We start from the raw sequence: 16,825 nt of genomic DNA on the forward strand, positions 1-16,825 counted from the left end.
GGTTCGTGTGGGTCCTCCTAAATCTAGACCTATGTCCTCTCTTCCTTTGTTCTAGGCCTTGATGTCCCTCTTCGTCTTGGCCTCCAAAGATGGCTGGGTCAACATCATGTACAATGGGCTGGATGCTGTGGCCGTTGACCAGCAGGTAGTATGTCTTCCCTTCTGTGACGCTTGGAGGTGAAGGGTCAGAAGGAAGAGGGGTAGGGTGAGCAGGAGGGCTAGGAGGTGAGCTGTGTTTTTGACATTCAAGTCAACACATGTTTATTAGATGCTCCCATGCACAAAAACCCAACCCAGTCCAGCCCAAACCTTGTCTTCAGCATGGGGCATAATGAGCTGGGTAGGGGATTGTCTTTGCCCTCAGCGGGCTTCCACACTGGCGGCAGAACCATAACCAGTGATCGCAGCACCTGGGGGAGCCAGGGGTGGGGTGAGGGATGAATGGGAGCCAGACAGCTGTGGGGGAGGCTGTGCTGCTAAGGAAGGAAGCGGAGCAGACCCATCTGGACAGAAGTTCCCCTCGGCTCCCCTGGCCTGCACCAAGGCTTTAGGATGCTCCCTTGGGTGGCTGGGCTCCAAGCTTCACCTTCACTGTACCGTGGGTGGCTTCATATGGACCCCTACTTCATGGAGCCTCTACCAAATGGGTGTGGCCATGCTGGAGAAGGACATGCCCATTCCCCAGAGACTCTGGACTGTGGTCTCTCACACAATGGATGATCTTTGGATGTCCCCAGCCTCCACAATGAGGCTGGGGGTTGGGCCGGGAGGCAAATGGGGTGAGGGAGGGGAAAGGAGTGGGAGAAGGGACTGTAGTGCTTGTCTCCCTCTGACCCAGGGTAAAGCCAGAACATCCTACAGTGATGTGTGGCAAGCTGGATGTGGGGTCCCAGGAGAAGGGCGCGGTCAGGACTGGTGGCTCAAGCCCCAGGCAGGAAGGTGGAGGCAGACACGTTATACATCCAGGGAGGCTTTGGTGCAGGCTGGAGGTACGGGGTCCTTCTCAATGGGGCAAGAAGCCTGCCCTCTTAAATGTCGGCACCCTCGGGTAAAGTGCTGGTTGCTCCACCCTAGTTATCATTCTGGATAATGATGAATGGAAGGGGGCACCAGTTATGATGATACATAAATATCTCAAATTTCTAAAGCATTTATTGACTTATAAAATGTTTTCATCAGAGCAGCCATAGTGGGTAATACAAGAATCATTAGTCCTATTTCAAAGACAAGGTCACTGGATTCAGAGAGATGAGGCCATTTGCCTGTGGCCACACAGCTATTAAGTACTGGAACCAGACCTCAAACAATCCAGGTCTTTTGACCTCAATTCCAATGCTTCCCTACCGCACCACATTGCCCTCCAAACAACTGTGATACAAGGAAGAGTAAGATGCCTGCAAAGGGAAACCCGGCAAAGGACCAGGAGAAATGTAAACATGAAGCAAATTGCTTTGACTTGATCAGGGAAGGCTTCATGGAGGAGGTGAGATCAGGATCAGGGCTTGGAGTTCAATAAATGGGGGTGAGGGAAGTCCATTCCAGATGTGGCATGTGGATGGCATGAGCCTTTGAAGGCACAGAGAAGGCAGGGGACAGAATGAAGAAGATGGGTGGATAGAAATCTGGCTTAATTGATGCACAGGAAATGGAAATGAGAGATGTGACAGATAGTTTCACTGGTGGAATAGCCCTATCCATTGGTGTAATAATGGAGCCCCTACTTAGCGTGGTGGGAGGAGATCCCAAGGCCCCTTCTTTCCCCAGATAGCTTCCCAATGAGCCTGTCACAATGCTTCTCTCCTCTCTTTTGGATTAGACAGGTCATTGGTTACTAGAAACCACTTGTAGGCTGCACAGATATTATCTAAGAGGGAGAAGGAAGGACCTCTTGGTAGAAGATCTCCCTTCTTCCTTTGCTCTTTCCCATGAGCACAGATCATTGACACAAGTGAGCTGGTTGTCCCCTTGGATATCTTGGAAGACAGAGTAAGGGGATAGAAGATGATAATTTTAGTGTCTTGGATAGAGGGCCACGCCCTGCAGGTCTGGAGGTCTCATAAGAGCGTTGGCCCAAGAAGAGTCAACCTAGAGTTGGGATACACCAGCGACAGATGTCTAAAGGGACCAGTACTGAAGATAAGGGTCACAGTTTTGCTTGCGCTCAGCCCGGCTCTAATCTACCCCCTCCACCACTAATTTCCTTCAAAAGAGAAGGGGGTGATGGAGTGTTCCATGACCTTGGGCTGCCAGTCCTTCACCCTCTGACACAGCTTGACCCAAGAGAATAGGGAAGGATTCAGAAGGTGTGGCCAGAGATATGGCTGGAACCCATCTCCTGACAGAAATTGGTTGCTGCCCACTTCTTTGGTGTTTTCTGTGTTTAAGAGCCCCTCAGCTCACGACATAGTCAGTGCAAAGATTTCCCCAAGGACCCAAACCAGGGGGAGCCACAGACATCTGAGAAGAGACACTCCCTTAGCCTAACCACAGAGATAGACTGTTCTGCCCTAGAGAGGTATCACCTGGCTCCCTCCTCCTCCCTCTTGTCAATATGCTCAGCTCCATAAACTGGACAAGGGCCAATTTGGGAACACCAGCCCAGAAGCCTGGCTTCGCATTGCTTTTCCCAGTGGTCTCAGAGTGAGAGAGGCTGGTGCCTTCGGGTGGTTGGCAGTATTGGCTTCCTTCTTGTTCCCTCAGCTCACCTGCCTGCCTCCCTGACTGCAGTCGCAGGTGGGGATCAGGTCTGAGAAGGTACTTTCTCCCCTAGCCCTGCTCCTGAGCAGGCCTTAGACTCTCAGTCCTTTATCTGGCCCCAGAATTGCCCCAGGCATCCTCCCTTCCCCTCAGCACCATCCTCCTCCCTGTCTCCTCAGGCAAATGGAGGTCACAGCTCTCACTCCCATCCTCCCCCAGCCACAGAAAGCAAGGGCTGAGCTGCTGCTGGGAGAGAGTTCTCCAGGGAGAAAGGATGTGAGATAAATACCAAGGTAGAATGACAAGTTATTACATTTCAGTTTATAAAAACACACCCACTTCCCTGGCCTCAGGGCTCAGACACATCACTCTCCATAAAGGGATCTAAGTGCACAGAGGAAAATCAGCCTGTGAAGGACTACATTGCTCCGCCAGCTCTTTCCAAGCCTTGCCTCAGCCCCCAGCCTCACCTGGTGTCCTCCATCATTTCACCCACTCTCCTGTTGCCCAGAACACCCAATTCTTGACTGGTGATAGCAGGAAGGGGCAAGCGAGCTGGCCTTGGTCCTGTTCACCTTTTTCTGGCTTTCTCCACCCCCGTCCTGGCGGTGGGTGTTCCAGTACGAGGCTGGTGTGGCACATTGCAGATTCCTTTCTACCCATGAGTCAGGTCCCTTGGAAGAGTAGCTGGGTGTTGGTTTGCAACATCCTGCCTCCACTTTAATAAGAAATGGGAGATGGCCTTCTAGTGGAACTGGCCAGAATGCCAGCCCACATCTGCTCTTTGTAGGGCCAGCCTTTTCCCCAGAATCTGTGGCTCCAGAGCCCCCCCTCCCCAGCTTCTCCTAGCTTTGGGCTGTTGTATGCATGGACCACTGAGACAGGATTCTTCCTGAGATAGCCCGCCATCTTCCCTTTGCTATTTCAGTGTTGGCATTTCTGTCCCTGTGTAGGAACTCCTGATCTTCAACATTTCCAGAATAGTATTTAGAGCCAGATGGAACCTTAGAGATCTTGGGCACTTCTCCCACCATTCATGTCAGCCCCCAACTCTCCCTTCCCCATTCCTAGGAATCCCAATGCCACATCTGATTTGGAAGCCTCAGAGGACATCTAGCCCAACCCACCTCTGAGGAGGTGGAGCCCTCTCCACAATATGTCCAGCATATGGTCATCCTAGCCTCCATTTGAAAACCTCCATTGACAGGAAACTACAACCTCTAGGACCTTGGACAGTTCTCTTTGTTAAGCAGTGTTCCTTTGGGGCAGCTAGGTGGTGCAGTAGATAAGAGTGCTGGCCCTGAAGTCAGGAGCACCTGAGTTCAAATCTGACCTCAGACCAAACACTTGACACTTACTAGCTGTATGACCCTGGACAAGTCACTTAACCCCAATTACCTTTAAAAAAAAAAAAGAAATGTTCCTTTATAGGACAGTCTGATGCAAAGAGATCATTAAGCCAGATAGACTTAGAAGAGGACTTTAAGGCTATCAAATCCAACCCCTCTTTTTACAGGTGAGTAAACTGAGGCCTAGGAAGGCCAAGTGATTATTCCGGTGTCACAGTGGTAGTGTCCCATCCCAAAGATGGGATCTGAACCCTGTCCTTCGACATCAGAGGCCGCGCACTTTCCACCTTATATCAAGCCAAAACCCACCACTTTGCCACTCCCTTATCTGCTCTTGGTTCTGCTTTCTGGGGCCAAGCTGGATAAAGCTAATCCCTCCTCCACATGACACTCTCTTAAATATCTGGACACAGGCATCATGTCCCAGGCTCTGCCTTTTCTTTTCCAAGCTGAACCTCCTCTGTTCCTTCAAGTCCTCCTCATGGGGAATGGTCTCTAGTCTTCTATGGGCATGCTTGTTTATCAGCGGTGCCCTGATAGGGTCTTACCCAGGAGATGGGGACTATAACATGCTTCTGAAAATGCAGCTACATGGAGACTTTGGGCCTAGAGTTAGAAAAATTTGAGTTCAAATTCAGCCTTACACTAGCTGTACCTGGGCAAGTCACTTAACCCCTGCCTGCCTCAGTTTCCACAACTGTAAAAAAACCAGCACCCACCTTCCAGAATTGTTGTGAGGGTTAAATGAGAGGATATGTTTAAAGTGCTTAGCATGGTGCCTGGCATGTAGTAGGTCCTTAAAAATGCTTATTCCCTTCTCTCCACCCTACCCAAAAATCCCATGGAAATATTTTGGCTGCCACGTCATACTTTTAACTCACATTGAGCTTCAAGATTACAAAGCACACACCCTTGGGACTTAAAAAATGTGACCTGTTGTCCAGCCATGTCTGTTCAGTCATCCTGTATTTATGCAGATGATTTTTTGAACCCAAACTGGTCGTATGTGAGATTTCAAACTTGTCCCATATACATTCCATCTGATTAGACTTGGCCCATTTTCTAGTCTGTCATTCAATGACTCCTCCCAACCAGACCCTTTTGGGGGGAGGAGCTGGACATGATAGGTGAATGCAGGGACTAAGAACAGACACGTGGGGCCCAGGTGCAGATGAATGAGATACTCGGGCTGCATCCAGGGGTTGGTGGGGTGAGCAAAGGTCTCCTCTCGGGCTCTGGAGGTCTCAAGCCAACCTCTCAATTCAGTGGTGGCAGTGTAGGGGGTCTTTTCATGCATCTGTTGTGCTTTCACATGGAGGGTTCTTTATTTGGGGGGGAGGCCTCAGACCACCTAGCCTAGGGACAGGAGGAGAGAGAGAAAAAGAGAGACAGAGAAAGTGTGCACAGTACTGTACGATAAAGCTTATAGGTAAATCGATGGTTTTTTAATGCAGATTTCTTCCAGAATTCTTTGAAGTCAAATTTAGCATAATGTGAATTTACGTTAAGTGAGAACTGTCTGTATTCTCAATTCATCCTTTTTAAGAACATACACTAGATTCTGCCAGAAATGGAAGTCAAGCTCATCAGCCTATGGTTTGGAAAATCTACTTTCTTCGCCTTTGAAAATTCAGGACATTTTTCTTTTTCTAATCCTGTGCTTTTCTGTCCTATCTTCTGTGATTTTTCCAGAGACCCCCAATATCATCCTAGCATTCACACGCACCAGTGTGGCATCCTGGGATGCAGTTTGCTTTGTCATCTGGCCTTCAATTCCCCATTAACCGTTTCATGACTTCTTAGTCCAAACGTCGCTCTCCTTGGTTAACAAACAAGAAGCAGAAGAGTTGAATAGTTCTGCCTTCATTCTGCTGTCTTTTGTCAGCAACTAGAGTAGAGGCAGCTGGGTGGTGCAGTGGGCAGAGCGCAAGATCTGCATCCAAACCTGGCCTCAGGTAGCTGTGCAATTCTGGGCAAGTCACTGAGCTTCTGCCTGCCTGAGCTTCCCCGTCTGTCAGAGGGGAATGACCATGACACCTACATGCCAGAGGGGACGTAAGGGTCAGATGAGATTTGTGAAGTGCCCTAGCAATGCTCTCTCTGTGTTGTTGTATTGTTGCATCCCCTTGCACCCAGCATGGCTTTTTATCGCTCTTAGCCTTCATCCCCAGCCTCAGCTCATTGTGAGCATTGGCCTTCTACACCTCTACTATTTACTACTTACTATCATAGATCCAGGTCTGGAAGGGATCTCAGACGCCAGCTAGTCTAACTCACTTCATTTGACAGATGAGGAAACTGAGGCTGAGAGAGGGGAAATGGCTTTCCCAAGGTCATTAAGGTAGTGAATAGCAGAGTCACTACTTTGCCAAGATCTTTTTACTCTAGGTTGAGTGTTTTTTACACTACATAACACTCTGCTGACCCTGTTTGGGACGGTAGAGGAAAGGTTTGGTCAGGGTTTCTGGCCATCTTTTAGGGTTGGGAGAGTAGGATGTAGAATGAGTAGAGTAGGATGGGATGAGGGCTCTACTTCCTGGTATAATTATATAATATAATCTATATGTATGTGTATGTGTGTGTATATGTATATGTGTATATATATATATATATATATATATGTATGTGTGATGTATGTGTGTATACACACACATACACATACACACACACACACAGAGTATGTATGTATGTAAATAAAACTTTCTCCTCCCTGCTGATCTCAGGATACCAATGAGCCTCTATCATGACCAGGTACCTGATGCCAATGTCTCTCTCTCTTCCCATGACCATGCGTCTCCCCTACCCCTGGGACCCCATAGGTGAACCCAATCAGCGAATTCTTGCATTTCCTATTTCTGTGCCTTTGTACCGGTTGCCTCTCCCCATGTCTACAGTGTACTGCCTCTTCTGCCTCTAAGAATTCCTAATTTTCCCTCAAAACTCATCTGAAGTATCACTTTCCACATGAGGTCCTTCCTGCCCTCTCCTCCACAGCTAGGATCTCCCCTGTTCCCAATTATCTCACATTTATATGTGTGCACATTGTCCTCCTCAATAGGACAGAAGCTTCCTGACGGCAAAGACTGCCTAACTTTTGTCATTGTATTCCCCAGCTCATAGCCCAGTTCCAGGCACAGAGAATAATAAATCCTCAATATTTATACTTAACTTACTATACTTAATAAATCCTTGTCGGTTGATTAATTCTGACCCTAAAAGGTGGGAGATAGGTAAAGGGCCCAATCGGGTTCAAGAAAGGGCTGGGTAGACTCCCAAGGTCAGCACCAAAGTAGCCATTAAGGGAAACTGAGGCTGTTGGATGTTTGGAGCTGAGGACCACTACTCTCCTGACCTCCCACCACACTTCCCTAGTTGCCCTTGTTGGAGAGTGTTCATTGTAAGCTGGGGTTGCCAGGGCTAGGCTTCATGGAGGACTTGAGCAAGCTGAGGATTTGGATGAGTGGAGAAGAGGCAAGGGGCATCCCTGGGGCAGAGTAAGTGAAGGTTTGGAGGCAATATATGGGAGAAGAGGAAGTAGGGACCAGAACAGCCTGGCTGGCACATATGGTCATTTCCGCCTCTTTTCCTTACCTCGCTTCTCTAACCACCTTACTCTCCCAAGCAGCCACTCATCCTTAGAATGTTGCCACATCTGCTACCAAGCAGTTTGGAAAAGTAAAGAAAAAAGTTTCTTTTAAGTTCTGAGCTTTGTTCTCAGATTTTATAGCCTTGGACACACACAGTAAGTGAGCCTCTTAGTCACGGTAATACTCTGGATGGTCTTTTTCCATTTAGAACTTTTTTTTTCAAATTTTTTTTTGATTATTTGCATTTCTTCTTCTTATGAACTGTTAGTTCATAACTTTTAGCTATGTATTTATTGGGGAAAAGTTCTTGGTCTTATGTTTTTGCAAATTATCTACATATCTTGGATCTTATCCAAGATATTTGATTGTTTTCCCACTCGACTGCTTCCCTTTTAATCCTGGCTGCATTGATTTTGTTTGTACAAAAGTGGTTTCATTTTATGCAACCCAAATTTTCTGTGTTATCTTGGTTAACAATTTCCCACTGACTATAGGTCTGAAAGATGCCTTCTCCCATTTTCCTGGAATTTCTTAAAACTGGTGTGCCTGGTTTTATTTAAGCCGCATGTCCATTTGGTGGTCATTGTGGAACGTGGTGGAAGATGCCGGTCTGCCTCTGATTCCCAACTTCTCTTTTTCTAGCCTGTGACCAACCACAATCCCTGGATGTTGCTGTATTTCATCTCCTTCCTGCTCATCGTCAGCTTCTTCGTCCTGAACATGTTTGTGGGGGTGGTGGTGGAGAACTTCCACAAGTGCCGGCAGCACCAGGAGGCAGAGGAGGCACGTCGGCGGGAGGAGAAGCGGCTCCGGCGGCTGGAGAAGAAGCGAAGGAGTAAGGCCCGGCCTAAGTGTGCGTTGGGTTCGTAGGCTGGGGTTTTCCCAGCAAAACCTTCTCCTCTTCTCTATTCCTCCCACCTCCCCCATTCTCCAAAGTTTCATCCATTTTGCCCCTCCCCCTGGCCTGGACTGTGGAGGTGGGGAGGACAGGATGGGCCTGTGTGATCCCGACCTATTAAATTCGACAAGCATTTATTAAACACCTTCTGTGCCTGGGCACCACCGTGGTCTCCCTCCATTCTAAATCTAGTCTTACCCGGGATGCCTGACGTGCTGAGGAATGCCAAGGGCATTGGTTTTGACCAATGTCCTCTTGCCTCTTAGATAGAATCCTTGCCCAATTTTGCTTGTGCACAAGTGAAGAGGGAGAGAGACAGAAGCCTTGACATACTGGCCACTGGCCCTCCGGTTGAGAGGGAGCCATTTCCTGAAGAACAGGAAAACTACATTCCAGTTTTCCTTGAGTCTTTCTGCCCCAAGCTTTCCAAATGTTCACTCAAGCTTCAGATTCTGGCTCTAGAGCCCGTCTCCACTTGGAAGGCCAGCACACCTTCCTTCACTGAGTTAGGAGAGGGGGTAGGTTTGGCCTGGTCCTTCCATTATCTTCCTCTCCTCTCCCACCTCCAGCCCAAGGCAGGGGGTCTCCATTTCCTGCCTGTTTCTGGTCCCTCCTCTGAGCTTGTCTTCTCATTCATCGTCTTAGTTCACTGAGGCATGATCTGATCATCTCCACAGATTGTCCTGGATTTGCTAACTGTCTTTTATCCCTTCTTCTGATCCCTCCCTCCTCCCCCTTTCTCTTCTCTGTTTTTTTATTTCCTTGATCCCTTTTTTCCTGTACCCCTCCTGGTTCCCCACCTCCTGTTCTCTTGACCTTTGGCTCCCCTGCTCCCTCCCTCCCCCTTGTGCCTCCTACCTCCTCTCTGTCCCGCCCCACTTCTGTCTGGGGTGCGTCCCCTCCCCTTTGCTTCTGCAGAAGCCCAGCGGCTCCCATATTATGCTACCTACTGCCCTACCCGGCTCCTTATTCACTCTGTCTGTACCAGTCACTACCTGGATATCTTCATCACCTTCATCATCTGCCTCAATGTCGTGACCATGTCTCTGGAACACTACAACCAGCCCATGGTGAGTGGACCCCCAGTACCCACCCCCACCCCCATCTTAGTTTCTCTGGCCAGAGCTCTCCATCTTTCTGGTTGTAGGAGAGGGAACACAATGCAATGGCAAAAGCACTGGCTGCCTTTGGAATCTGAGGACCTGAGTTCAAATCCCACATGTGATGTTTATGTAACATTTTCTACCCATGAGATCTGAAGGAAGATTAAAATGAGGGGCAGAAACAGGGTCATAGGAGCCCAGATGTAGAGGAGGAAGAGAGCCCAGAGGACCCCCTTATTTTTACAGATGAGAAAACTGAGGCCCAGACAGAGGAAGGGGCTTGTCCAAGATCACAAAGGGAGTGGTCACTGTCAGAGTGCAGAGATTGCAAGTATCCAAGGTGGGATTTGAATCCAGATCCTCTCATTCATAGGGTAATAATGCTAGAGCTGGAATGGATTTCTGAAGCCTTCTAGTCTAACCCCATCATTTTACAGGAAACTGGCCCATGGTGAAATAACCAGAAAAAAGCAGGATTTGAACTCAGGCCCAATTGACTTGAGACAAGGTGCTCTTTCTGCTATCACCTCTAAGCTCATCCCAGGGGTTGGTCTCAGTGGAGTACACTGGAAAGACCCTGATTTGGAGTTAGAAGATGTGAGGGGATAGGGTGAGAAAAAGGCACAGGGGATAGAGAGCGATCTCACACCCCAGATGGCGCCACAGACCACGGGAACGTGGCTCACACTTTCCTGGGAGGATCCAGGGCGTACAAAGACAAGGTAATGAGAATGGATCTGAGGAGGGTGAGCAGAGTGGAAGAGGGACTGGAATCTAGGGAGGCTTCATAGAGATGGTGGTGCCTGACCTGGGCCTGGAGGGAAGATAGGAAAAGATAAAGATGAAGGCAGAGATGAAGGTGGAGGCATGGTGGACAGGTGGGAGGTGGGAGATGGCACGTTCTGGGAAATGTGAGTTCAGTTAAACACAGTGAGTGAAGGGGCGATGAGATAACAGAGAGCGGGCTGATGGGAGCCTGGTCTCACCTCCCACCCCACCCCATCCCACCCCGTTCCTCCTGAACTCAAACTATCTCTGTGTGATGGCCCTGGATCTTTCTCATGACTTGCTGGTGAAGCGATGGGCAGTCAGCCATTATCGATCTATAAACAGACTATAGTTGTCCATGAGAGCTTTTTCTGGGTTTATTGTTTATTTTTTTTATCTAGATAATAAGATCAGAAATGGCCCAGCAGTTCATCTCATGCCCAGTCAGTCCAGGAGTCTGTCTCTGGCAGGGGCACTAGGGGATGTGAAGTGTCCTTTCTTGACATTTACCTCAGGGGTTAGCGATGTCTCCAAATGTGTTGCACTCACCCTGCTAATGAGCACCACGACATGGCCAGGGGATGGAAATCTGATTGGGCAGGGAGTGAGGTGGGTAGAGAGTGATAGGCAAGGCTGGCTCTGGGTTGAGGACCGAGCCTCAGGCTGAGCTGGCACAGGAAAGCAGAGCCGTCTGTCATCAGCCTTCAAAGGGCAGACAGGCGGCTGAGCAGATTGTCCGAGGCACTGGAGCCAGGGCAGAGGGCAGGAAGCGGGGAAGGCCTGAAAGCCTGCAGGGACAAATCACAAGAGAAACTTCCAAGAAAAAGAAGGCCCTTCAGGAGCTAATTTTCCCTTCCCACCAAATAAACATGGGCAAAATGTTGCCCTTTGACCCTCTGCTGAGGCTGTGGCACTTGTGTTCTGGCCTTCTTAGATATTCTGGAAATTGTCTGTGTGATGGGGAAAAATAGTCTGCCAAACAGGAGAGAGAGACAGAGAGAGAGAGAGAGAGACAGAGAGAGAGGAGAGACAGAGAGAGACAGAGACAGAGAGAGAGAGAAAGAGAGAAAGAGAGGAGAGAGAGACAGAGAAAAAGGGGGAGAGAGAGAGACAGAGAGGAGAGAGACAGAGAGAGACAGGAAAAGAGAGAGACAGAGAGAGAGAGAGAGAGAGAGAGAGAGAGAGAGAGAGAGAGAGAGAAAGAGAGGAAAAGAGAGAGAGGAAGAGAGAGAGGAGAGAGAGAGACAGAGAGACAGAGAGACAGAGAGAGGAGAGACAGAGAGAGACAGAGAGGAGAGACAGAGAAAAAGGGGGAGAGACAGAGAGAGAGAGACAGAGACAAAGAGAGAGAGAGGAGAGACAGAGAGAAACAGAGACAGAGACAGAGAGAGAGGGAAAGAGAGAGAAAAAAAGGGGGGAGAGAGAGAGACAGAGAAAAAGGGGGAGAGAGAGACAGAGAGAGAGACAGAGAAAGAGAGGGAGAGAGAGAGGAAGAGAAAGAGAAAGAGGAGAGAGAGAGACAGCGAGGGAGAGAGGGAGGAAAGGAGAGGGAGGGAGAGAGAGAGGAGAGAGAAAGAGAAAGAAGAGAGAGAGGCTTAGAGAAAAAAAAAAGCAGAAACAGAGTAGGTGCAGAGAGATGTGATAACCCTTGAACATCACTCAGCTAACATTTATTAAGGGCCTGCTATGTGCCAGGCACTGTGAGATACAGAAGAGGCAAAAGACAGGCCCTGCCCTCAAGGAGCTTACAGTCTAATGGGGGAGATAACACACAAACAGACATACACAAAGCATGCTACATACAGGATAATTAAAGAGGAAACGCACAGGAATTAAGATGTTAGGGAAGGGTCTGTAGATGGGATTTTAGTTGGGATTTAAAGGAAGCCAAGTATTCCAACCAACTGTGACTTCCTGTAAAACTTATGCATGGCCCTCTCTTCAGCCCCCAGTGTGCCCATCCTTGGTCCAATTCTGAAGCTTCCCTGGTCATGGTCTTACGAGCTACTGCCTGCAAGGTTCCTTTAACCTCTTGTGAACCAAGAGAATAGGGAAGGGACCATCAAGAGTTGTCAAGTGAAGGGGTTGTTGCCTTTGTGATGCAATCCTTAGTGTCTAGGACATCAGGTAGCTTGCAGCTCAGCCCAACACACAAGACTTTCCTAAAGACACATACATCATAAGAGAAACCCAACGTGGATGCCTAGGGAAAGCATCCTAGGAAGACCAAACTCCCTGGAATTACACTGCCCTCCCTTAAAGAAGTTATCACCTGATTCTCTCACATTTCCTCTTGTCAGTAAACATTTTAAAAACCACAGGATAAGGACCAGTTTAAGCAAGACCAGCCCAGAAGCCTGTTCTTTGGACAGAAGTGGGTGCTTTTGGGCTACCTTCCTGTTCTCACAGCTCAGCTGCCCCGCTTCTCTGATGGTGCTAACAGCCCCATGTGCGGAGAGCCCATGTTATACCCCTCTGCAGCTCCCTCTTCTAGGGGATCTCATTCAAAATCCACATGTTCAGCAGGGCCTGGGGTGAGCCTTTGGCCAATCCCTTTCTCATTTCCTATGCCCTCCTTGGCCGACTCAGAGGAAGACAGTTCTGTGAGATGACTCACGCCTCCTTTTCTCACCCCACAGTCCTTGGAGATCGCTCTCAAATACTGCAACTACATGTTCACTACGGTCTTTGTGCTGGAAGCCATGTTGAAGCTGGTAGCTTTTGGGCTGCGACGCTTCTTCAAAGACAGGTGAGTAGAGCAGACCTGGGCCCCCGCCTCCCCACCATGGGAAGGAGCAGAGCAGTGGAAACTTGGCGTGAGGTAGCGCCGGGGCCAGTTACCATGTTATGGGGTGTGGTTCCGGGAGCTGTGACGAGGTGGGAGGGGCAGCCTCATTCTCTCTTCCTCCTCTTTAGAGCTCTCCATGGGGCCCAATAACAAGCTGTGGGACTGGAGGGTGACTGTCCCGCACATACAGATATCATGTCCTGTCTCTATAGAATGCACTCCTTTCCTTCCAAGCCCAGCTCAGGCATGAGAGGCGAGTTGCCTGACACATAGAGTGCTGGTGCAGGAGCCAGCAAGATGCAGTTTCAAACCACATCTCCAACATTTGTGTGACTCTGGGCAAGTCATTTCAGTTTTTTTCATCTGTACAAGGGGACTAATAATACCTGTCATACCTGCTTCACAGGGATGCTATGAGACTCAAGTGAGATAATGGATTTTGACACCTCCTCCAATAAGCCTTTCCTGATGGCCTCTAGCAGAAAGTGATCTCTCTCTTTCCTCAGCTTTCTCATTTCACTCTGCCTGGACCTCTCCCCAAACTCACCCAATGAGTTGATAGCCAAGCCAGGTCTTCTGACAGCTAGTCCTGGGAACTTTCCAGGGTGCCACCTTTGCTACCCTAGCTGTTTCCTAGCCTTGTGATTTGCCTTTAATGGCAAATCCAGTCTGACTTGAGGTCAGAGGATCAGAGATTTCAAGCTTGAGAGGACCTTGGGGGCCATCTGGTCTCATTTTACAGAGGAGAAAACTGAGGCCCAGGGAGGTTAAGTGATTTAGGACCACAGCTCTAGAGCCTTAGAGGCCATCTGGTCCAAACCTCTCATTCTACAGAGGAGATGCTGAGACCTAGGTCGGTCATACAGAAAGAAAGTGGCAGACCAGGATTTGAACTCTTGGCCTCTGACTCTGCATCAAGACTCTTCCCACTGCATTATGGACTTGTACCCACCATTCATGGCACTCTCCCAGCTGGAAGTCATCCTTCTCCTCTTTGGGGCTTCCAGCCTCCGATGGTTTGGTGGTCCAGGGACTAGACCACTAATGGGAGAGAGAGGGGGGCTCATGACTGGGCCCTTGGATGTTGGTTGGACTTTTGCCCTCAGCTGCCAGACTGCCCAGGAATAAGAGAACGGTCTTTTCCTGCTTAGTGCTGGTTGGATAATGCCTGGATCTCAGGTCTGGGTGCCATGTTTTAGGAATGATATTGACAAATAGAAGAGCATCCAGAGGATGGTGAAGGGACCAGAAGTCTAGAACATTCCAATCTGTTCTGGGCACCACAGCATAAAAAAGGACGTCAATGAGCTGGAGAATGTGGGGCCCTGAGTCCATGCCATGTGAGGCCTTGGTTAAAGGAACTGGGGATGTTTAGCCTGGAAAAGAGGCATTACAGTTGTCTTCAAGAATTGGAGATGCTGTCATGTGGACGAGGCTTTGGCCTTGCTGGTCGTGACCCCAGAGGGCAGAACAAGGGAGAATGAGTCATATGAAAGTGATGTAGAGGCAGCTTGAGGTCCGCGTGAAGATCAAAACTGTCCCACACTGAGGTGGATGAGTCACTCCTCACTGGGGGTTTTTGGTGGAAGCTGGAGAACCCTTGTTAGAGACCTCACAACCCCCCCCATCTCTCCTTGGAATTCCAGTCCTGACTCTCAGTTAGCCGCCAGACTCTCCACCAGTGCCTCAGACTCAGCCCTTTCCAAAACAGAAGGGAAAGCTGGGATGGGAGGAGCCATGGTGTAGCATCTGGTCCCTGGTTTTTTATGAGGCAGAGGGATCAGATCCGTTCTCTTGGCCCCAGAGGCCAGAACAAGGAACGCGTGAGTGAAGGGAGTGGAACAAGTCTCAGCTTGATGTAAGGGAAGATGGCCAACTTATAGGGACAGCCATCCCAAGGTGGAATGGGCTATCCCATGATGTAGAGGACACCCCTTCCATGAGATCATTATAAGCAAATCAGCCTCATGTAGGGGATGTTGAAAAGCTGTGTGCTGTGATACAAAGACTTCTGGGCTTGGAGTCAGGAGACCTGGGTTTGAGTCATGACTCAGAGCATGTTAGCTGTGTGATCATGGCCAAGCCCCTTCCCATCATTGGGCATCAGTTTCCTCACCTGCAAAATGAAGGCATTTGGACTCAATGATCTCTAAGGTGGTATTCTGTGATGGAGCAGAGGAAAGAGTCCTGGGACCTGGGTTCAAATCCTGGCTGTGACACAACCACTGTAGAAATTTAACCTCTTGTGATCTCAGTTTCCTCATGGGCAGTTGGACTAGATGGTCTCCAGATCTATGGTCCGATGAAGTAACTGGATAGTTTTACATCCACGATCCTTTGAAAGTACTTGGTCCCTAAGGTCTCATCTGCCCCTAACTCGGTGTGCTGTGATTCTGGCATTCTGAATGGCTGCTTAGGGATGGCTGAGCCCTTCTGACCCCAGAGGCACCCAGACGTTGGGGGCCCCTCCCCTCTCCCCTCCCCAATTCATCCCATCCTGAAGCTAAGCCCCCTAGAGGTCAGTGATGACTTTCCCTGCCTCGGCGCCATTGCTGTGGGTCTGAGCCACTGTGCTACTGTGTCCCACCTTCTGTCCTGGGCGTTCAGGTGGAACCAGCTGGATCTGGCCATCGTCCTCCTCTCAGTCATGGGCATCACGCTGGAGGAGATTGAGATCAACGCTGCCCTGCCCATCAATCCTACCATCATCCGCATCATGAGAGTGCTGCGCATCGCCCGAGGTGAGGAGCTGCCAGGGTGGGTTAGTTTGGGAGTCCTGGTCCCGGGAGGGGGGGAGGTTGGAGGTGGGTGGAAGACGCTTCTCATGGAGGCCCCATTCAAGCAGCCTGCCCCCTCAGATGTCCTCAAAGGCCCTTCACAGAGCCCTGAACTACACCCATAACCCTGAGGACTGGGGGTCCACCTGGCTGCAGTGTGGGAAGCCTGAAGCCCCCCCTTCTGTTGGGGAGTGGGGAGATTGAACCTCTCTTTGTGGCCTTTATACATGTTAAGAGAGGAAGGTGATTTTTTTCTGGACTTGGCCAAGGCTCCATTGTACTGTGGCTGGGGGAGGTGGGAGTAGGTGGAAGGGAAGGGAGAGCCATGGAAAAGGGGAACAGGATTAGGTGAAGAGCATGGCAAAGAATGTGTGACCCTACACAAGTCATTTCACATCCATGGGTCTTAGTTTTCTCATCTCTAAAATGAGGGGGTGGAGCCTAAAGGTCCCATTTCTCTCCAAATCTGTGATCCTCTCTGGGCATCCAGATCCTCATTTGGAAAATGAGGGGGTTAGAATAGATGACCTAAAAGGACACTTCTAGCTCTCAATCAATGGTTCTATGGTGAATGAGGAGGGAAGGCTATGGAGCCCTGAGGGTGGATGAAGCTAGAGGGACATATAGGGAGGAAAAAAATGGAGAGAGAGGAGGCTGAGAGAGCAGGCCTTACCATAGAGGAGGGGTGAACATCCTGTAAGAAGAATTGGTACCCACATATGCACACACACACATGCTCATTCCCTTTCTCAGTGTCCCTGTGGTTACAAACTCGCAGACCCATGCTTACCCATACTCAGACTTTCAAATCACAGCTTCCCCTTTTGTATTCACACACACATAAACTCACACATAAAG

General features: G+C 49.4%; 1 protein-coding gene across 1 annotated transcript in view; it reads left to right on the plus strand.

Moving 5' to 3' along the window:
* CACNA1I (calcium voltage-gated channel subunit alpha1 I) overlaps positions 1 to 16,825 on the plus strand; it is a gene marked incomplete at its 5' end in the record, with an annotated part of 153,770 nt that overhangs the window by 116,134 nt on the left and 20,811 nt on the right. Inside the window, 5 exon segments of the mRNA XM_020982659.2 lie at positions 56 to 145; positions 8,276 to 8,468; positions 9,450 to 9,601; positions 13,042 to 13,151; positions 15,798 to 15,931. Coding sequence (XP_020838318.2) covers positions 56 to 145; positions 8,276 to 8,468; positions 9,450 to 9,601; positions 13,042 to 13,151; positions 15,798 to 15,931 — 679 coding nt within the window.

The sequence above is a fragment of the Phascolarctos cinereus genome, unplaced genomic scaffold, assembly GCF_003287225.1.
Source record: "Phascolarctos cinereus isolate Bilbo 61053 unplaced genomic scaffold, phaCin_HiC Scaffold_1;HRSCAF=81, whole genome shotgun sequence".
NCBI lineage: Eukaryota > Metazoa > Chordata > Mammalia > Diprotodontia > Phascolarctidae > Phascolarctos > Phascolarctos cinereus.